General features: G+C 35.4%; 1 protein-coding gene across 1 annotated transcript; it reads left to right on the top strand.

Annotated features, from left to right (window-relative positions):
* The first annotated feature begins 6,401 nt into the window (after positions 1–6,401).
* On the top strand, positions 6,402–14,782 carry LOC131596591 (protein ESSENTIAL FOR POTEXVIRUS ACCUMULATION 1). Its single transcript, XM_058869296.1, has 9 exons — positions 6,402–6,613; positions 7,700–7,788; positions 7,934–8,824; positions 8,907–9,036; positions 9,941–10,735; positions 10,891–13,519; positions 13,625–13,818; positions 13,927–13,986; positions 14,187–14,782. Exons 1-9 carry the CDS (start codon positions 6,544–6,546, stop codon positions 14,558–14,560), a joined length of 5,232 nt encoding a protein of 1,743 aa, XP_058725279.1. The 5' UTR covers positions 6,402–6,543; the 3' UTR covers positions 14,561–14,782.
* Positions 14,783–23,823: the final 9,041 nt, after the last annotated feature.

Raw genomic sequence — 23,823 nt, 5'->3', positions numbered from 1 at the left:
AACCATTGCTATGTAGAGTGTGGTTGTAAGTGGAGTAATTATAATCACAATCGATTTCCCGTGGTAGTAAACTGGACTACACACTACATACAACCGCGTTTATATTAAATAATCGCAGTTGTATGTCTTTTAATAAAATTTTAAAAAATGTAGCAGTAGAACAACAAGAACAACAACAACAACAATAAGAACAACAACAAGAACACCCGTAACAACAACAATAACAAGAAGAAGAAGAAGAACAACAAGAGCAATAACAATAATAATAATAACAACAACAACAACAACAACAACAAAAAATAAACAAGAATAATAACAACTAACATTGCTAACTTGAATTCGTACTTTCGTTGTCTCATTCAAGTTGGAGAAGAGATGACAGAGTTTTGAAATTCGTTAATGAAAGAAATGATATTTTGGAGTTTTATTTATGAAAGAAATGATGTTTTCGAGTTTGGTTTAATGGAGGAATATAGTGTCGTAAATGAAAGATGAGGTTTGAAGGTAGAACATGAAGTTCGTCTAAGTTTTAGGTTTTACGCGGATCACTAATAGTAATATTATGAGTGTCGATAATCACTAAATAGATGACCAAGATTTGTTTAAGGACAATTGAAGAAACTCAATAAGCGTGCTACATACAACAACAATTGAAGTAAATAATCGTTGTTGTATGTCTTTTAATAAAATATAAAAAATGCAGCAGAACAACAGCAACAACAACAACAAGGTTTGAACTCATGACAATGCGCTACATACAACAATTGTATTAAACAAATGTTGATGTATGTCTTTTCATAAAATATTAAAAATACAGCAGTAGAACAACAATAATTTTTACCACTGTTGGAACTTTCAATCATGGTGAAAATGACTTAAAAATAAATAAAAAAACAAAACTGTAGGTGCTAGGATCCGAACTCATGACCAAGCGCCACTTTTCACCACGGTTGGAAATTCCAACCGTGGTGAAAAATGGGCTTAAAATGAAAATAAAAATAAAAGAAAAATGTCTAATTGAATAAATTCTACCACATTGGATCCTTTGGCCATGATGAAGTAAAATTTGGTGTCGTTATAAAAGATACTTTTTGTAATAGTGTTTGCCTCAGAGCCATCTGGAAAAAGTTCTCTGTCAATGCCCGTCTTCGATGCCAGATGATTAAGATAATCATCAAACATATCATCCATATGTCTACGTGTCATAGCGGGAGAAACAGAGACATAAAGATCTTTGGGAATATACTGCTAGTCGAACTGTGGCATGACATCCTTGGGAAAATGAGGAAACATCAGATGTGAACAATAAGCCAACCATCCTTAGTATTATGTCATCAAAAGGACGCGTCTCACGATGATCGATGTAAGAATGGAAGTTTATGTCCTCTGCTACCAAGCAGTCAAGATACACTCCAAATGACTTTGTCACCTGGTTCCCTCTGAGCGGGGTGAATGCATAAGCACATGAAATATCATCAATAATATCAATACACGTGACCAGCCAATGATGCGCGGGAAATGCTGAAGGATCCAAGTCTGAAAAATGTTGGAACACATGAATCATTAGTAATAGCAGTGCAAAAGTGTAATGAAAATGACACAAAAACACTAAAAACCCAATAAACATTATCATAAATAGTGTGACGCTGCATGTCACTTATTTCGTTTTCCACATACAACCTTCGAATAACTTAGAGTACAAGTAGACCAAACAACCGACCCCTCAGTTGTACTGATGGATCCACTCAATGTCATCGAAGTATCACAGGTAGATGACATCCGCATAAGTGACACTCGTCCACAAAATGGTAATGCCAACCAAACATAACAACTATGATGTCATAGCATACGCTATATGTTGCGCAACCTGCTCGTCATCACCAACAACCTAATGTGATATAAGTAGCTCATATGTATACACCTTTTCGCGATAATTGAAACCTAGCATGAGACCCTCGGATGGCTTTAAACTCCGCCATGGAAGCCTTTATGTTAACACCCAAATAGTCTACCATAAACTCAAGTGCATCATATATGTTAATCTTCATGCGATCTAACAGTTTTCTCTAATAAGACGATGCAGCAGACACGAGAAATCATCTAGTGTGACAGACATCTCACCATATGGTAGATGAAATGATGACGTCTCTGTGTGCCATCTATCTATAAACGCATTAAGCATACCATGGTCAACAATCTGCTTACTCAAGTCTCTCATCCCATATAGTTGCAAAACATCCTAAAACCATTACTCATTTGACTGTTGTAGGCCAGTAATCTTCCACCTATAGTTGATGAATTTTAGCGTATCACAATCATGTAGAAAAATAAATCATCATACAAAAAATTAGATATTATAACAAACATAATTTAAAAATAATAAATCCAACTAATTTTACCTCTTTGTCACAGACATGTCTGGCAGTATGGTTCGGATAAAAAAGCAGCACTGACAAGTATGACGGGCCTCCTCCAAACCCATGTGGTGCATACTGCATCATATGGATGAGGTGTCTCAAGTACCTTTGTTGTCTCTTTACTTGGGGTGTCACAGGTACCTCTTTTGTCTCTTGGGCATGGGAAGCCTCGCGTACCTCTAGTGTGTGAGAAGTTGACGCCTCTGCATCAACATGGCTAGAGGTAGCAGGAGCTTGCGATATTTGACTCTTTTCCCCCCTGAAAAATTGTGTGATGTGCAATCCTTCTGTGCCTCAATCAATATTTCCTATCAGCAATAATGCATGTCAGTAAACCACACAAACGTTACATAATAAGTACAAGTGAAAAAATCCAGACTAGAAAACTCCAGATATGCATCTCTGGTTTTTGGGAATCCAAATGTTGGACAATTCTGGAGATGTATCTCCAAAATTTTCCGCAACTCTCATTAGTGTCAATGGCAGTAATGCAGTCACCCAAAACAGCAAAAATATTGTATTAAACAATAAAATTACCTATCAAATAGATTTCTTATTATGTACAAAGTATCAAACATGTATGAACCATTTATTTCATAACCTATTCATCAATTTCTACAAAAATTCAAAAAATCTAAAAAATAATTAATTTACAAATTGTGTGTTTACTTTAGTGTTGAATAAGTTATTTGAATGACTTGACGTTAATGGAAGAAACTTTGAAGTTGGTTGAATGATTTTGAGAGAATGCGAGTTGGGAGAGTTTGAGAAAGTTGAGTGGTTTATAGTTGTTTTTTTAGAAGTGAGGAAGAAGAAAGGGTTTTGGCGCATTTTTGAATAAATAGTGTCCCGAGATGCATCTCCGTAATTTTTTTCCATTGATTTAGGGTCTGATTCAGGAATGTAATGAGATATGGCACGTCTTAATATGCATCTTCGAAATCTAAGGATGTTATTATATTTTCACGACGTGTGATAGTAATCTTCGGGGTGACAAAACAGGGGCGCCTGCCTTACCCCGCCCCGCCTTAAGCCTGCCATAAAAGGGGCATGGCGGGCAAGTCTGCCAAGTGAAATTGAGCTTAAAAAGCTATCCCGCACCACACCCGCCAAAGTGACTAGTTATTTTTTATCTATTTTTTAAAATAAATTATATAGTACATACTACATTACAAGGAAAGGAAAAACAAAGGTGTGTGTTGGAAAAAGATAATTGCCTGCAATGATTTCAGCGTGGTGGTAGAGCAAGCTCCATGACAACAACAACGATAAAGTCCACGTTGGAGCAAAATATGAAGAAAGAAGGAAAAATACACATGGCTTGGATGGTCTAACTTAGACATGATGTGATCACCTGATACAATGCTAAGAACTTATTCATAACATGATACATGATTAGAAACTTCACGATTAAATTGAGTAGAATTCATTCACTACTTCACTTTTCCAAATGTTGGACAATTCTGGAGATGTATTTCCAGAATTTTCCGCAACTCTCATCAGTGTCAATGGCAGTAATGCAGTCACCCAAAACAACAAAAATATTGCATTAAACAATATAATTACCTATCAAATAAAATTTTCATTATGTATAAATTATCAAACATGTATGAACCATTTATTTCATAACCTATTCATCAATTTCTACAAAAATTCAAAAAATAAAAAAAATAAAAAATTTGCAAATTGTGTGTTTACTTATGTGTTGAATGGGTTATTTGATTAACTTGATGTTGATGGAAGAAACTTTGAAGTTGGTTGAATGATTTTGAGAGAATGTGAGTTGAGAGAGATTGAGAAAGTTAAGTGGTTTATAGTTGTTTTTTAGAAGCGAGGAAGAAGAAAGGGTTTTGGCACATTTTTGAATAAATAGTGTCCCGAGATGCATCTCCGTAATTTTTCCCATTGATTTAGCGTTTGATTTAGGAATGTATTGAGATGTGGCACGTCTTAATATGCATCTCCGAAATTGAAGGGTGTTATTATATTTTCACAACATGTGATAGTAATCTTAGGGGTGACAAATGGGCCACCTGCCTTGCCCCGCCCCGCCTTAAGCCTGCCATAAAAGGGGCGTGGCGGGCAAGTCTACCAAGTGAAATTGAGCTTAAAAAGCTATCCCGCACCGCACCCGCCAAAGTGACTAGTTATTTTTTTATCTATTTTTTAAAATAAATTATATAGTTGAAATTACATTACAAGGAAAGGAAAGACAAAGGTGTGTGTAGGAAAAAGATTATTGGTTGCAATGGTTTCAGCGCGGTTGTAGAGCAAGCTCCACGACAACAACAAAGATAAAGTCCACGCTGGAGAAAAATATGAAGAAAGAAGGAAAAATACATATGGCTTAGATGGTCTAACTTAGACATGATGTGATCACCTTATACAATGCTAAAACTTATTCATAACTTGATACAAGATTAGAAACTTCACGATCAAATGGAGTAGAATTCATTCACTACTTCACTTTTCCCATAATTATGTTGAAAATCTGCCAAAGGTAGAATGAGCATTGAGCAGTGAGCACTTTTGCGCTCAAACTCTAAAGGACTATTGGATGAATATACATGATAAAACCATTCATATAACTTCACCTAAGGAAACACCATATCACAAGAACATCCAGATACCGATTCATAATATTATTATTGTATCTTACATAGAAAGAAAGTAAATGAGTTTGAGTTCAAACAGAGTAAAAAACTTCATGCAACCATGCCATACTTGAGTTTGATCAAGTCTCATGAAGAAGGAACCATAATTTATGCAAGTGTCTAATAGAAATGTTAATTGCAAAAAAAAACTTATAGTTAGGGGTGACAAAATGGATCGTGGCCCGTGGGCTGGCCAAACGGGTGCGTGGGGCGGGTTGCGGCGGATAGACAAGCCCAAAATCCCAATCCAATTCGCTATTTTTTGGCGAGAGTGCAAATTAACTTGGCGGGTCACAACACGTTTACCACTCCTAGATAATTTTACATTAAAAAATTCTCTTTAAAAAATCTCTAGAAGAAAACTATCTTATCAATGATTAAAGACCAACCTCATCAAATTCAATAAAGCTCATGAACTATAAAGCTTTGATGGATTACTTATCACATTCATTAGTTTCTTAGGTTGATTGTAGAAGTGTGATGTCCTAATCAATCTAATAGATTGAACTCATTGAATGCAAATGAATGCAAAGTTACAAAGTACTTTTTCTTATTTCATGCAAACTTAAAAGACATTTTTAGTTTTTATGATAGTGTAAAATAATTTATAATTTAATATAAATATTTTTTCCATACAACGATTAGTATCTTTATTAAATAATTACATATTAATTACTATTATACATACAAAGAATAACATACTGAATCATAGTAAGATAATCAAAATAGAAAAATAAAACAAGTCACGGGAAATTAAAATATACAATTAAAAATATATAATTAAGTTGATCTTGAAAATTGAGACTAAATTTGTCATACACACATAACCCAATTAACTATTTCAAATAGAATAATAATTTTATTAAAATGTTTTCTGGTCTTAAATTTAAAATAAAAAACATTGAATTGAGATTATGTTATCAATAATAATTAAAAATCAAAATTTAAAAATATAATTAATACAGTATTATATATAAAATAATATTTTAGATTTAAATTGGTTATTTTATAAGATTACAAATAAATCATGTATATATTTTGAGCTCAATAAATTTAATCACCAAATAATCTATTAATCTTTCCATCTCAAAACCAAAGTTTTAGTTTTTTTTTTTTGGTTACAGTTTTAAAGTATTTTAGAATAGGGAGCACCACGAAAATCTATAGACGAGGGAAAATTCTAATAACACACAAAAATAAACCCTTCCCAATTTTCAACACGAACGCGCGTGCAAAACACGGAGACCCAAACCAATTAACGTGTTACACACTGTCAACTTAAAGCGCGTGGAAATTTCTCACCGAGAATCACAAAGGTTATGACTAACGTGCGCACAGGAGGTTACAGAGTGTTATCGTGCACACTACCCTTTTATATTGTGTCTCAGGCTTAACCTACGTTCTCCCTCGCACCCTTTCATCGTTGCAAACAGTGTTTTCGCTCAGTGTTCACTCTCGTTCGTTCATCATCAATGGCTCAAAACTCAACTTCCGATACTCGCTTTCACGCTAACGCTGCAACTCCATTGCAGATCTCCAAAGGTTTCACCATTCCCAATTTTATTATTCTTCTTATTCATCTTCGTTCTGATTTATCACTTCTCCTAGCTCCGTTTAAACTTAGGGTTTTGGTTTGGTAATAACCGAAATGCGGCTCACTTTTCTCAGTGTTTTTTAGGGTTTTGTATTGTTTTTATATACGGTAATTGACATTGATGAATTCGTCGCTACTCAAGGGTTTACACGCTGCATTTCGTCTTTGAGTTTCAAACTATGTGAATTATAAATTACCGGTTTTTTTCATCAATTTATTTTCGTATGTGCTGCGTTTTTCAAGCTTACTACTTTTCAGTGCAGTGAGGGTCACTGTTTTTAGATTTATTTATTTTAATTTTTTTGAAGAGTTACGTAGATTTCACCGAACTTGAGATTGTATTTTGGGGATATTAGTTTCTCATGGATGGAATTTGAAAAAAATTTGGTATTTAGAGTTTTTTAGGCGTTTATTTGCCAAAATATTGGTAAAAACATCATCTTGACACTAATTGTATTGTTATTGAAGTTCAATTTTTTTGGTTGTAAAATGTAGCTAAGAGTATTTGGTTGTCGTTTCCATGACATGTCTTGCATGGTATTGAGATGATGTGTTTTGTGTTTTTTTTTTTTTATATATGTCAACTCCTGTTTTGTGTGTCCTTAATTGTTATTAAGCGTTATCACATATTCCAAGTGTTAATGCTTTACACATAATCAACATCTATTGGCTTGATCCTATTCAACCAGTTTGGTTTCAGCTTCTTACTGATAGAAACTACCAATGCATAAATTTTATAAAGATTCATTTTTTTTTTTAAAAATTACGTTGGCTCTTTTTCTCTGTTTTCTTGGTATTCTATCGGGTTTAGGGTGTGTTAGAACAGAAAGGAGGGCATTTAATTGGTTATGTTATGGCAATGCTGAAAGGTGTTTTTATATATTAAAGTTAAGTGTTTGATATACCTACTTTTACAATCGTCAAAGGCTATGGTTTTACAAGCTTTGCATGCATTTTTTTTTTCTTGCTGTAACAGTTTTTAATAGCTTCTAACAATTTTTTTCACTAATTTGAATTTTTTTCCTTTCGTACAGATGTCCAAGGCTCTGACAATCCTATCCCACTTTCACCACAATGGCTTCTGCCAAAGCCAGGGGAGAGTAAATCTGGAACAGGACCTATGGTTTGTATTTACTATTTGTCTATAATTTTGTGTAATGTTTTTATGTAAATAAGATTTGAGTTCAGCCTTAATATTCCTAAAATAATTTATAACTGATTCTAAGTTTTTAGCTTCTCCTTTTCCTTATATGTATCTTATGACTCAGGAAAATCATGCGATCTCTAATCCATCACATGGCAGTCGCTCAGAGACTGTTAAAACATCTGGTGATGGAGATGATGCACAGAAGAGAAAGGATGTCTTTAGGCCATCCATGTTTGACTCAGAAAGTGGACGCCGTGATCGTTGGCGTGATGAAGAGAGAGACACTGAGAGAGACACAAAGTCCTCCATCCGTAAGGATCGTTGGAGGGATGGAGACAAAGACCTAGGTGATTCACGAAAGGTGGATCGATGGGGAGAAAATCCAGTTCCAAAGAATTTTGGAGAAGCACGTCGAGTTACACCTGATACTCATAGGTGGAATGAATCAGGAAACCGAGAAGCTAACTTTGATCAGCGGCGTGAGAGCAAGTGGAACACACGCTGGGGTCCTAATGAGAAGGAGCCAGAAGGTCTTCGTGAAAAATGGAGTGACTCAGGAAAAGACGGTGATATACATCTAGATAAAGGTTTGTCTCATGGGAAGGATGAGAAGGAAGGAGACCAAATTCGACCATGGAGACCTAACTTCGCACAAAGCCGTGGAAGGGTAGAACCTCCTCATTCCCAAAGCACACCACCTAACAAACAGGCCTCTACATTTTCCTATGGTCGTGGTCGTGGGGAGAATACACCCCCGCCAGTCTTCAGTCCTGGATTAGGCCGTGGTGGTAACTCTTTGAATAGCACATATCCTGGATCTGCATTAGACAAAGTCGAAAGTGAACATGAAGAACCTTTCAGATATAACAGGACAAAACTGCTTGATGTATACAGAGTGACTAATATGGGTAGAAATAGAAATCTTGTTGATGATTTTGTGCAGGTTCCAAGTCTTACACATGATGAATCATTGGAGCCTCTTGCTCTCACAACACCAAGTTCTGAGGAACTGGTACATAGTCTCTTTGTTTATATTTTACTGGATGCCATTGTTTTTTCTTGTGGCTTAATATATTGCTTTTCTGTTTGAACAGTCTGTCTTAAATGGTATTGAAAAAGGGGAAATAGTTAGTAGTAGTGCACCTCAAGTATCCAAAGAAGGAAGGGGCTCAACAGATTTTACTCAGACTAGACGAATGAAGCCTGGAATCACTCCTCTTCAAGGTACACTCGGGATATATTACTTATAAATAGTTTCAGGTGCTGAATAGCTTTCTGAAATCAGCGATGTCAATTGTGGAAAATAGCTGTTTGCTTAAATTCTGCCTCGCTATATAGTGTCTATTTGCTAACACTTTCTGCTAAGTAGCCTATCACAAAATAATAGGGATTTGTTCAAATTCTGGTATGTTATAGGCTATAGCTGCTATTTGACAACATTGCCTGAAATGAATTGTTTTGGTTTGCCACTAAGGTGATAGTTTCAGAGATTATGATTTTGGCTTTTTAAGTTTCAGTGTTGTTGAATTGTTGCCATGGAGTGCCATGGCATTATGACCTGGCAGATTGTGTGCCATCTTCCTTAGGCTGCGACACCTGCTATATGCATTATGTTTCTTCCATAGGCTGCAACACCATTTTTGCATTGTGGTTTTTTCATAGCTTCTATAATCCGTTATTCATTAGACTGTTAAATTGTTCATATGAATTGCTCAAAAATAAGCACAGTTTTAACTTCCTAACTAATTTGAAAAAATTCAGGTATCATCAGCTTCATATACCCTCCAAATGGTTAAAAATAAAGGCATAACTGGTGGTAATAAAACCTTGGAATTAGGGTATTTTTTATATCATTAAAGATCAAACAACATCTCAGTTATCTCTCTCAACATCTCACCACAAACAAGCTTAGTTCATGAATTTCTGTACCTTTTTCTTTCTCCCGTGTCCACCATGTCTTCATGTCATACTACATTATCATGTTGATATTGGTTCTTTCATATCTCATCTGTGTGTCTGAATCTAATAAAACTCAGCCTTGCTTGTGTGCTATTCTTTTGGCATTTGATAAATATAATTTCCTTGTTCTGCATATACTGTGAGTTTTTCTAAAATCTTTAATGCACAGATAGAAGTGAAGATGGTGGTTCTTACAAAGTGGCTGATGAATTGTCCAGTAATAGAGATTCATCCTTTGAAGGAAATAGTTCTCCTCATCCTGGTGCTGCATGGCGAGCAACGCCAGCCGGTGAACATACAAGTGCTCTATTGCACAATAGCAGGGATGTATCTAGTGATGCTAGACTAAGAAAATCAGACGTGAATTCACACCAGCCAAAAGATCCTCAAAGTCCATGGGAAAGCAAGTTGGGTTTTGTATCCGAGTCCAAAGAAGTAGGTAAGTGGCATGCTAGTAGTGAAGATCCCACTATTAAGAGGCAGCTATCTGGTGTTTTGGAAAGTGAACTTGGAGCCAGAAGAGTTCCTCCGACTGCTCCAGAGGAGTTATCCCTTTTGTATAAAGATCCCAAGGGTCTAATCCAAGGTCCATTTAAAGGAATTGACATAATTGGATGGTTTGAGGCTGGATATTTTGGTATTGATTTACCTGTTCGTCTGGAAAATTCAGCAGTTGACTCACCATGGTTTTCTCTTGGTGATGTCATGCCGCATTTACGAGCTAAAGCCCGACCTCCACCAGGATTTTCTGCACCACAACCTAATGAATTGACAGATATGACTGCTCGCCAAAATCCTATTACATTTGGTAATACCATCACTGGTTTGAGTGAGGTTGATATGTTGAAAAGTGATTCTAGGCATCGGCAGGGTTCTGGTACCGGAGTTGAAAGTAGGTATCTGGAGTCACTCATGTCTGGTAACAGAAGCGGTCCTACAATTAACAACCTTGCACTATCAGAAGGTTCTTACCTGTTATATTTAATTATTTCCATTTATTTTGATTATTTAGCTGTAAATTTTTTTCATGCGATTATGATTTTTCTTTTTCTTCTACAGCAACATATTTATGATGTTTTGAGAAAACAAGGTTTGATAACATTTATGTTATATATTCAGGTTTTAAAGGCTTTGCTGGAAATAATTCTGGTAATCTGGGCCCAACAGGAGTAGATAATGGGAACAACATTTACTTGCTTGCCAAGAGGATGGAGCTTGAACGCCAGATGTCCGTACCCAATTCATATCCATATTGGCCGGGGCAGGATGCAGCATCTCTTGCTCCAAAATCAGATGTCCCAGATGCGTCGCTGCATTCAAAGCTCTTGTCTTCAGTGAGTGACAATTCACGTCAACTTCAGTCTCAAAACTCTGAGTTATTGTCAATAATCCAAGGGTTATCCGACAGAACATCTGCAAGCATAAATAATGGTCCTGGATGGCCAAATAATCCCATACAAGGTGGATTGGATCTCCTTCAGAATAAAATTGACTCAGTTCATGATCAGAATTTCTCTCAAATGCCATTTGGAATTCAACAGCAAAGGCCGACACTGCAAAATCAGCTTTCTTTAAGCAATTTACTGGCTATAGGCGGGGATAACCCAGCTAGTTCTTTGACAGCAGAGAAGCTACTTTCTTCTGGTTTAGCACAAGATCCACAAATAATGAATCTGTTGCAACAGCAATACTTGTTGCAGTTACATTCTCAAGCAGCTGCTTCAGCACCGCAGCTTCCCCTGTTAGATAAACTCCTGTTGCTAAAGCAGCAGCAAAAGCAGGAGGAGCAGCAGATGTTCTTAAGGCAACAACAGCAACAACTGCTTTCCAAAATGTTGCAAGACCAACAGTCTAGCCAGCTCTTTGGCAATTCATCTTATGGACAATTGCAAAGTTCATTACCAATGGGACATTTGCGTGTTGATCCTTCTCAACTTCAAACCCCACAAGATGCTTTTCCTATGAGCTCCCAGATGCCAATTCCTAGTGTGCATAATGAACTTAGTACTGAATCTATAAATTTGCATCCTAATGTCAGCCAAGATGCAAGTTATACAGTTGGCAGTAAAGGGTCTACCATGCGTCTGCCTCATCAGGTATTCGGGGATACTAGTCCTCAGAATAACTGGGCACCTACTCCTGCTGAGCAAATTAATGAAAATCATAATAAGGAACCTCCAGCTCCTTATGTTGCGAGTTCACTTGTGCATGACCTGAACATCTCCAAAGAGGAATCCCACATTGTGCAGGATTCTGTTTTTGACTATACTGCTAAGTCATTGAAGCAGGTACCGGACAGCGCCTTAAGATCTGATGGTGTTGCCATACCGGCAATACCTTCTGGACATTTACAGCATGATGCACCTCCTGTTGATAAATCTTCGACAGGATCTAGTGGGATTGAGTTATCCCCAGCTAGTCTGGCTGAAATATACAGCTCCAATGCTGTGCATGTTGAAACACATGAACCCAAAAAGGCTACCGAGAAGAAATCTAAGAAGCAAAAATCTAACAAAGCTCAATCTTCTGACCAAGCAAAGGGATTACTAAAAAACACGACTTTGCAGCCATCAAAGCAGTCAGAAATTGAAATACCACATTTTAATGAGTTGGGGGAAACAAACAATGGTGGATCACATGACACATATCTGCAAAAAACAAGAAGTAAAGCTAGTCAGATTGAAGAAAATGCTGTACTAGAGACAGCAGATCATCAAGATGTCAGTGTTACTAGAAACATCACTGAAACAATCCATTCAGGCGATTCTGTGGCAGTTGGTTCTGTTTCTACTCACAATGCCGAAGTTCCTGCTGGACGAGCTTGGAAACCTGCTCCAAGTGTCAAGGCCAAGTCTTTATTAGAAATTCAGCTGGAAGAACAGAGAAAGGCACAGACAGAAACACTTGTATCCGATGTTGCTGCTTCTGTCAATTCCTTGAGTTTGGCGACGCCCTGGGCTGGGGTTGTATCATATCCAGACTTGGTTAAGGTATCTAGTGAAAGTCATGCAGGAGACAACACAGAATATCCTTTTAATTCTCAAGCTTCTCAGAATATGAAGAGCAAGAAAAGTCAGTTGCATGATCTATTAGCTGAAGAAGTTTTGAAAAAGTCTAATGAAACAGAAGCGGAGGTTCCAGATAGCACATTGTCTTTGAATGATATTGCTGTGCAATCAGAGTCAATAAATGGTAGTAACTTCATCGAGGCAAAAGATACTAAAAGAAGCCGCAAGAAGTCAGCAAAGAAGGGTTCTGGAGTTAAAGCCCCAGTTTCTGCCGCGTCTACTGAAGTACCCATATCTTCAAGCCCTATTGAAAAAGGTAAAAGTTCTCGATCTGCACAGCAAGAAAAAGAAGCACTGCCTTCAATCCCAGCAGGACCCTCTCTGGGAGACTTTGTTGTTTGGAAAGGAGAGCGAGAACAGCCCATCCAATCTCCTTCTCCAGCATGGTCTTCTGATTCTGGCAGAGTCCCTAAACCAACTTCTTTAAGGGACATTCTGAAGGAGCAGGAGAAAAAGGCTTCTTTTGCCATGCCTGCAAGTCCAGTGCCTATGCCTCAGAAAGCTCAGCCTGCCCAGGCTAATTGGAATAGTGCTTCTTCACGGCCAATCTCAGCTTCCTCTCCATCTAAAACTGCCTCACCACTTCTGGTAAACTCGCATGCTTCCAACCAATCTAAATATAAAGGAGACGATGACTTGTTCTGGGGTCCAATTGAACAATCCAAGCAAGAAACTAAGCAGTATGACTTCTGTCTCTCCAATTTAAGTGTAGATTGCTAATCACTAATCGTTGTTTGTTTTGATGGAGATAGTTTGATTGATTTGTATGTTTTATTTGTGAGCAGGACCGATTTCCCTCAGCTGGCTAGTCAGGGAAGCCGGGGATCAAAAAATGTACCATTGAAAGGTAATTCTCCAGGATTATTAACCCGGCAGAAATCAGCAAGTGGCAAGCCAACTGAGCGACCTCTATCATCATCCCCCGCCTCTTCTCAATCGGTACTGAAATTGAAAAAAGATGCTATGACTAAGCATTCTGGTAAGAAAAGACACATTGCTCCCACTTTCTTAGTTCCATGTAATTTTAACTGGATCAATTGATGATTCTCTAAAATACTTATCCATAATTTGTTCTGTAAATTTTCAGAGGCCATGGGCTTCAAGGATTGGTGTGAGAATGAGTGTGTTAGGCTTATTGGGACAAAAGGTATGTTAAGCCACATTTATTTTAAAATTGAACAATCAAATATCTTCGAAAATATGATACATATGTTTGCCATGTTCAAGTATGATGGCATGTTTATTATTATCATTTGCAACCCACCACAACTAATATATTTATGGTTTAGAGCATGTTATTCTTGATGCACAATTAAATGTGTCAACTCTTTTTGGTGAGTGTGGCAGATACAAGTTTCCTTGAATTTTGCTTGAAGCAATCCAGATCAGAAGCTGAGACGCTTCTAAAAGAAAATCTTGGATCATTTGACCCTGACCATCAATTCATTGACAAATTCCTCAATTACAAGGAGATGTTACCATCAGATGTGTTGGACATGGCTTTCCAGAGTAAGCATGGTAAGAAAGTTAATGGACTTGGCGCTGCTCCCACGGCTTCAACTAATGCAGATATACAGGACGTGGACCAAACTGAAGGATCCTCCAAAGGAGGCGGGAAGAAGAAAGGCAAAAAAGGGAAGAAGGTTAGCCCTTTAGTTTTGGGATTTAATGTTGTGAGTAACCGGATCATGATGGGTGAGATCCAGACTGTAGAAGATTAAGTTAAGATGAATGCAGGAAGTTGTCGCGGTAGATGTACATACATTTTGGTCGCAAACTGTAAATGCTTTTGTTGGACTTGGGATTTTTATTTCCTACCCAGACTTTAGCAGCATTTAGATCAACTTTACCAATTTTGTTTCCTTAATTTAGTTAATTTAGTTGTTTTTGACTACTTGTCATTTGATGACTATTTATCAATTCAATTTTCATTTTTAAAATTATCATCACTTGTCCAAGCAATATCTTTCCCAATTTTGGAAATTTTATTCTGCATATGTAACAATAATATTGAAAGAAGTTAACTTAAATGGATCAAAATTAGTTTGAAGGATTTGATATGTTATTTGCACATACCAAATGTCATGATTTCAAGATGATCATTCTTGGTGAGCTCAAGAATGTTGAATGAAAGTTCAAGTGTCTTCGAGATTTCAAAATATATATGGAAGTTCACACTGACGTGTAATGTTGCAGGATGTTTTAGTTTCAAAAAATATATTGGATGTTTTTGTTTTTAAATGTTAATGAATTTTTTTACTTTTTTTTGAAAAATAACCTCAATTTATTAGAATCAAAGTATTTCAGGAGTTGAAGTAGTTGTAGAGTTTTCAAGTATATTTTTTTTAAAGGGAATGTTCTTTCTACTTTTAGGGGTATGTTTTGCACTTTTGGAAATTCGAAAAATCACAAAAATCTTTATCTTTTTTATATCCATTTAAATTTTATTAAATATGGTTTGGACATGCGTCTATGGATGTTATTTGGCTGTATATGCATTTTTTAAAATATCCTCTTGTTTAGTTTTTATTTACTAAATTTGATAATTTCTTACACATTTTATTTTATGCCATTTTATGCAAGAATATTTTAGGTCATTTTAGGCTATGAATTAGAAGAAAAACACATTAAATGATTCAAATATAGTACACAATTATGAAATAAGTCATATAATTATTAAAATGTATCAACCATATATAAGTTGTTTCGAAAATATAAAATACTACTACTAAATAAAACCTATTGGGTATATCTAACCTCTGCCTTCTCCTCCGTTTGTATTGGAAGGCACTCGGTGCCTCGGCAATCATGTATTCAACGAGGGCCAACAACAGACAACCATCCTCAAAAAGTCATGCTTCTATGTCTCATATTCCATCTCCACAATACGTCGACAAACCGCTGACATGTTTTTGGTGTGGTCATAACTAGCCTCAACTTAGTTGGCCTAAGTTGTCATCCATGAGCGTATGATGTAACACCCTAAAATCCCGACTCTTAATTTAAAGAAATAATCTCATCACTTTAAGATGTTACTCAAACATACATGCACACTTTCCAAATAAATTCAAAACTCACAGCATAGCTCAAATAATTTCTCTAATAATTAAAATGAACTTTCAATTTCTCTTCAATTGAAATACTTAATGGAATCAACAAAATTCAAAACAAATTAAACGACCCGTTCTCCAATGTTACATATTAGAGCAAAATCCATCTAATAGCGAAAAATAATAAATAAATGAAGAGAGCTTCAAAGTCATCTTCAAACTTATAATAGCACTTACTCCTCCCGAGTATCTATACAACATTGTACAAAGCCACACAAAACAAACAAGAAAAAAGTGATAATACACTTTAATATATTAACACTGTAAAAGAATGCAAGGGTAGATTAAATCACACAATCAATAACATACATTCATTTACACAATAGCAGATAAGTATAAACAATTTCACATAGCCTTTATGGATGTAATGTGTCTCACAACTCGACTCATTGCATGTGGTACCGATTGGACACCAGAAGTTTGTTATTGATTTTCGTTCATTCAACAATGGTTCCTCATTTGAATCAAGTCCCCACTTCCGAACACCGAGTTCCAACTTCTGAACCCCGAATGATCACTGGTCCCCACTTTTGAACTCGTGACTTGCCTATTTCAATACTGACGTGTATGATGCATGACATACAACGATAATGCCACAAAAGTAGATATGGTTCCACTTCTAACCATAAAAAAACATGGAAGAAAGCATTCACAGTAGTCTCTACTATCACAACCACACTTATACTTACATGCACATCACATGATTATAATCGCAAATTCACAACACATATACTTAATTATAATTCACGCTTATAATTACACAATTAATTAAGTTATTATTTAACTCGTCACAATATTTCATCAGGCTCAATTAATTTCATCAAATACACTCAAACAACTTCCAAACACGAATGCACAAGAAAACAATATCGAAAAATAGGCCGAATGCCCAAAAAAAGCTTTGACGGATGTGGCAACTGGCTTGTCACAAGGGTGACAACTTTCACTCAACCCGTCATGCAAACTATCACCCTTTGGAGACCGTGACAGTATCCTCGCCAACACGTTGATGACCGTCAACCCGTCACGCCCGTGACGACCACGTTGTAATAGAACTCAGAATTTGCATTTCAGTCATGAGAGCTCATTCTAAGCTCCAATATCGACCCATAGCCCCCCAAATCGTACATAAAATAGTAGATACATATTTTACAACAATTAGACATCACTTATGCATTGATTATCACCGAATTTCATCAATTTATGTGAATTCAAGATTATGTTCATAAAACCAAAACCTATCCATGGCAACAACAACATTCCTATTTCATACCAACACATCATGTACAATATTCAACATATAACCATACACAAATTTATACATTAAAGATGGAAATAAGCATGAATTTCACACAATTATAATAAAAAACTCACAAAGCACAACCTAGAGGAGGGTGAGGATTGCTCTCTACCCTTCATACAAAAACACCTATATTAGAGTAGTTTCCCCTACCCGAATTTCTAGCACCTAATCAAGGTTTGGTTATGATTATGGTGTTATTCCTCTTCCTCAAGCCCTTATTTTCATTTTTCCTCTTTTCTTTAAGTCTCACAATTTCACGTACTGACAAGTTTTGACTCCCACTAACCCTTCCTATTAATTTTAATCTAATTTTCATATTTTTAACTATTCCACCTTTACCCTTAACTTATCTTTACTTTCACCACCTTTCCTTATTTTCCCAATATTTCTAATATTTGCCCCAATATCATTATTTCCCTTTTATACTTATTTAATTATTATTCTATCATTATAATTAAATAAACTACATTAATTTCCCGTAAACCCAACAAAATATCACATAAATCACATAATTCATCTAAAATAATTTAAATCACTTAAGTAATTAAATGAAATAAAATTCAATTAAATAAATTAATGAAATTTGGGGTGTTACATCTGGTGTCATGATAGGGTGTGACACTCTATCGAACCATACCATGTAGTCGTCAGCAAAAGCACACTGAAAAGGAGCTGCCGCCATGCGATACTCCTTTGGTACCAAGTGACTCTTGAAATCCTCCGGTATCGCATCAACATCTGTGAACGAACGGTGGAAGGAGCGGACTCATAGGGGGTCTTCAAATAATATGCAAATAGTTAAACCAACACATCACTCGCTCGGGAAAATAAAGAAACATAAGAGATGACCCACATGTCAGCCATCTGGACTATAAGGAAATGACGTCTAACGAATGTGTAACGCCCGTTTATTAATATTTAATTATTTGATTGTGAATTATTTTGTGAAATTGTGATTTATCCGTGGATTTGTGTTGTTGGAGGGGTGTGTGTCTAAAAGTGTAGAAATGTGAGGGTGTGGCTAGAGATTAGTGTTTATGCTATTTTATTAGAGGTTGAATAATAATAATAATAATAATAATAATAATAATAATAATAATAATAATAATAATAAGAAATAGTGGGGGTGTTGCTGGTTAAGCCCATTAGTGCGTAGAAGTTAGTAAGGGGTTAACTAAAAGAGAAAAGAGAATCGGGGAAGAGGAAGTTAGACAAAACGTGAAAAAGAGAAGTTATCGTAGAAGAGGAGAAAAGACACAAAGAGGCTAGAGCAAGAAATCCATTGTAAGAGTAGGGAATGGGGTTTTGATTTCTATGTTGATGTTCTTAGGTTTTGAATAGGATATCCATAGAATTGATAAATTGATGCATGTTTGATGATGATTTCTTGTTGCTATGTGATTTATATGTGTTGTATGATTTCTATCTCATGAAATTTAGTCTTGTTGTCAGTTTTCACAAAATTCTATGTTTTGACAAAAAATTCGGTGACGAAAGTGACGTCGTAGAATTGTGTTTTTATGATCCCAATTGATGTTATATGTATAGAGGGACGTTATCATACGATTATTTGGTAAAACCAGACTGTTTAAGATGGATTTTTTGGGGAAACAGTAGCTTGGACAGTAGGTTTCCCGTAGCCAATTTTTTTTGCATAATCGCTATTTTGATTAGCGAGACCTGAGAGAAAAAGTTTTATATTTTTCAAAACTGAATTGGTTCCTGTATACTAATGATTTATCATGATTTTTAGTGAATTTTCCATAATTTTATGGTATCGTTTGAATGATCTTTGAGTCGATTTTTATGAAAACCGAATACTTGATTTTTCTAAGTTAATGCATTGGAATGGATGATTGTTTGAGAAACACACCTTGAACCTTGTTTACTGAGTGTTGTTTATAAGTATATGATGTGGCTGTATGATGACAATGATATGATGGCCGATATTGAGGTTTGTAGAAGGCTTATGTTTTGTGGTTGCATAACTGTGTTGTTGCATGTCGGGGTCGCATACATTATATTGTTGAGGGATTATGCTCTGTTGTTGGCCTATATGGGTAAGTTATTATGGGCTTATGACTTGTTGCTACCTCTATTTATTGGCATTATGTTGAGGGCTTATGCCCTTGTTGGTAACACATGCATTTGAGTCGGTATTGGTCTCACTGCATTTTATAACCAATGATGTGATAATATATAGTTTGTTGTCGAATACTTGTATTTTATGTGTTGATGGATGATGATAATTTTATGGAGTTGGTGAAATGTGTATAACTTTACTCTTCATATACTTAATATCATATGTTTCCTTATATTATTATGATATCTCACTCCTTCTGTTTGAATGTTGTCTCTTCGTGGGTAACATGCTGGTGATCAGGAATAAAGGATTGTTACCTTCAGTTAGTTCAAGTCGGCGTTGTTGCTCTGATACGTAACACTAGGGGGATGAACGCTTATTTGTTTTTCTTTGTTGGATTTTAATGATGGTCGAAGCCTTCTTAAATTTGGATATTGGCAATTGTCGAATTAAGTTGTTATGTTGGTTTTAATTGAATTATGAATATTTTCCGCTGCGTAATAAAAGTTTTTTTGAAGACTATGTTATCTTGATTGGTTCATCCGACTTAAATGTATTATGTATCCGTTAATAATTGTGAGCAAATGCCCATGTTTTGAAGAATGTGACATCCTGATTTTGTGATGAATATTTTAAATGAAATTTTTACTCTGATTTTATTATTATTCGCCGGGGCAAATTAGGGTGTTATAGAACACGTCTTGCGGTGGCCCCCATATGGGCAAAAGGAAATTCCATTTGGTACGTGACGGTTAAGATACACTTTGAATGGCTCGATGAAGGACTGAAGTGATGGGGGCATTTCGTAAGCGCGCATAATCTGCTATAGTTTTAAAGATATCGAACCCACAAGGACTTATAATCAATCTATTGTATTCTATTGATGCTATGTAAATCTAAGACTAAAGTTTTCTAATTAGAGGGAACTTAAAGTAAATATTAACACTAGATATCAGATAAGTGAGACAAGAATGTGATTTCCAGTGAACCTCAGGGACTCAATAAATTTTTGGCGTTTGTTTTTGGATGTAAAAAACACTGCACACTCTCACGCAACTTGTGTTACGTTTCGGGACTCTAAGTGTTTTGCTGTCGCTCACTCAATTACGGGTTTGAAACACTTTTTGAAAACCGATAAAATCTAATTAATGACTAAAGCGTTGTCGCTGTTTTTAGAAATTAAATATAAATTTCACTATGGTACGGATCTCACACTATCGTGCTATTGACCAGTACCTTAGTGTTTTTGCTCTAGTACAAAATTGTTTAACATCTTAAGATCAACGCCAAAATAATTTATCGGGTTCTGTCGGAACAACGGTCCTCAAATCTGGACTCTTAGATATTTAGTCGGACATGGTTTCAGAAACAAACATACAAATATAATCGTTTAATACAAACAAAAACATGCTAAATGATTTAAAACACTCTATGACAAGTATAAAAAGAACTCGGAACAACAACAACCAAAAATGTTATAAAAATAATCAGAGCAAAACTAAAAACTAAAGCAATTGTAAATTATTGAACCTGAAAGTAAAACTGAAATACAAACTGGAACAGACTTCAAACGAAATGGAAACTAAATTAATACTTCATATGCCAACAAGATTGTTGATCCAAGCGTAAAATGAAATCCTAAGAACACTAAGGTGCAGTAGTTCCTCAAAGGGAGAAAGCTACCACTTTACAATGGTGATTTTATGATTAAAACTAATTGCTCTGAACTTGCACAATACTTCGATAAAACTTGGATGATAAAAATCTAATAAAACTAACAATCCATAGTGTTACAACTGCTAAAAGTTAGTGTTGGAGCAGTAAAGCGGCAAGCAAAATGGAGCCGTTGCCGGGGATTGGTTTTGAGTTTAATTGCATTGCAATGGTTTCATGTTTTAAGTTTCGTAAATATGTCCATATCGTATATTTTGTGCATATTCATATTTGTATATTTATACTTGTTTCGCTTTGTTTGGTGAGCTAACTAAATAAGTTAAAGTCAGATTAGCTCTTAAATTATATATCTTCACTTTTCAACGTGTTTAGTCAATTTCACCATTCCTTTGTAAATTGTGATTTTTCTATTGTTTGAGTATATGGGCATATGTGTTATTTATGTTTTGTTGTAAATATTATCGTTTTGTAACGTTTGTTCAAGTGTGTGGTTATGACATTTTCTTTAGGTTGCGTTGACGCGAGAGCATTGGCGTATCATAGGGGAAGCTACTATCCTTGCATAATAAAGGCGTCGAGCTAACGATGTAAAACGAGTGTTTGTTGGGAGGCACCCCAACGGTCGTATATTTTAGTATAGAATTTTATAGTTTTATTTTTTATTTTTCTTGTTGTTTAGACTCAAATTTTGGCCCGATTATTTGAAGTAGCATTTGGTAATTCTCCAATTTTGATTGAGTCAACATACCGGTTGTGCGGTAATGATTGTTTAAAGGGTTAAATATATTTTTCGTCCCTATAAATAATCCATCATTCAATTTTAGTCCCTATAAAAATTTTCTTCAAAGAATGATCCTCCTAAAATTTTCCGTCCCCAATTTTCATCCCTGCTGTCTATTTACTTTAACGGATTCTGACGTGACATGCCATGTGTCACGCCACGTCACTTAAAGTCAATATAAAATTAGGTAGGTTGTGGGGGTTATAAACCTCCCTTAATTATTAAATTTTCTTAGACATTTCATCAAATCGCTTCTGAGCATTATGAATGTTTTAATTGATTGTCTCCATTCGACTATGATACATCAACAAGAAAACAGAGCACTTGATAACTCCCCATGTTTTGTAATAAAACCAACGCTTGACAACTCTTTCCATTATAATCCAGTTCCACAATCGTTGTTCAGCAAGATTAAGGACAACATTGTATTTCTTATAGATTATAGTTTTGGGAGAAAAATAGACCAGACAACTAAACTGACTTCGTATTAATAGCAACATCAAAACTCAGCTTTCTCAAGCACTTTCTATTTTCATATCACAAAATCAATAACACTTGTTAGCATTTGATCGCCACGACGGAGTAGTTTTACGTTTGGTCCTTTGCTTGGTCTTGTTTCAACCTGCTTGGTCTTGTTTCAACTATGTGTATTTTCTTTTTTTTATCTTTGCGCTCTTGGATCGCCTGCTTGAAATATGTGTATTCGCTTTTCTGGATAAAATGTATTTATTAGCACGAAGTAGTCCTTCTAATTAGCATGGAAGGTTTTATTTAGGTTTCATTGTTTCTATTGTTATACTTCTTGACTCCAGTCTCTTTTTGTTTCTATAAGAAATTTATCAACTTACATTTCAATGATTTCCAAGTTTGTAGGTTTTCTTCCACTCTATGATAAAGAGTCGGCAATATAAAAAATAGGACGCAATAAATTATTTTGACACTGCTCTTGAGAGAAACTTTAAAGTGCCGAGAAGTTATCACTTTAGTAAATCCAAATATTTCAAGCTACTATTACAAGCCCGTGCATTTTTCATGTAAATTACTTTGATACATCTTTTGATGATATCCATCCTATTATAAACTAGATATATCTTTTTAAAGAAATGTATTTTATTTGTTCTATGTCTTAATACTCATGGATATATTTTAGTTATGAAAACAAGGGCAAAATATTTTATGTAGAATGTTAGCGGTCATGCATCGTAGTATTTATGACCAACACGTTAGAAGAGACTTAAAAAAGACCAGCTAATGAGAATGTTATGATAATAAGAGAGTATTGGACTAGTTAGTGGATTTATATAGGAAAAGGAAGTAACATGTTTAAGGTGAAACAAAGAATAATGATATTGTTTTTGAAAGTTATCTTATCTATAAGATTTGATGCTAAGAGGTGTTTTACCTTACAGAACAATACAAATTAATTATTTTATTTGATGCTGTTTCAAAAAAAAATTATTTATCTGATAATAATGAGTTTGGCTGGGAGTTAAGTTTACCTTGTGGTGAAAATAGTAGAACTATTCATGATTTATTCAAATTCAACCTATCAACTGCAATATAATTCTAGTTTGTTTAGCTAAACAAATAAGCTCTTTAGAAGTTGATAATGGAAACAATATTGTTGGAAAAGATCTGTTTGTGAAATGATTGTGAGAGGAATGTATGAAGAAGAAAAGGAGGAGCAAGATTAACATGAAAATAATCGATAAATTTATAGAGGTTTAAAACCCCCGCAATCTAAAGTGATTTTATGCCAAAGAGTGACGTGTCATAATACATGGCGTGCCACGTAAGCTCCGTTAGTGCAAACTAACGGGAGAGACTAATTTTAGGGAGGGAAAAATTTGCGAGGACCATTGTTTGAAGGAAAATTTTAGAGGGACTAAAATTGAAGATTCACATATTTATGAGGACCCCAGACATATTTAACCCTTGTTTAAATTTGTACGTTGCAAGACACTCGTTTATCGCTATCTATAGCATAGCATGCTTAGGAGACTTTTCATTTGTACAAATTTCATATTATTAAT

Source organism: Vicia villosa, linkage group LG4 (genome assembly GCF_029867415.1).
Source record: "Vicia villosa cultivar HV-30 ecotype Madison, WI linkage group LG4, Vvil1.0, whole genome shotgun sequence".
NCBI lineage: Eukaryota > Viridiplantae > Streptophyta > Magnoliopsida > Fabales > Fabaceae > Vicia > Vicia villosa.
This window is presented reverse-complemented; position numbering and strand designations above follow the sequence as displayed.

Bases quoted from the DNA above. Each gene is read 5' to 3' on its own strand.
- LOC131596591 (XM_058869296.1), top strand. From the start codon at position 6,544: ATGGCTCAAAACTCAACTTCCGATACTCGCTTTCACGCTAACGCTGCA. The intron at 9,037-9,940 runs GTACACTCGGGA...TTTAATGCACAG, and splicing joins TGGAATCACTCCTCTTCAAG to ATAGAAGTGAAGATGGTGGT. The intron at 13,520-13,624 runs GTATGACTTCTG...ATTTGTGAGCAG, and splicing joins TCCAAGCAAGAAACTAAGCA to GACCGATTTCCCTCAGCTGG.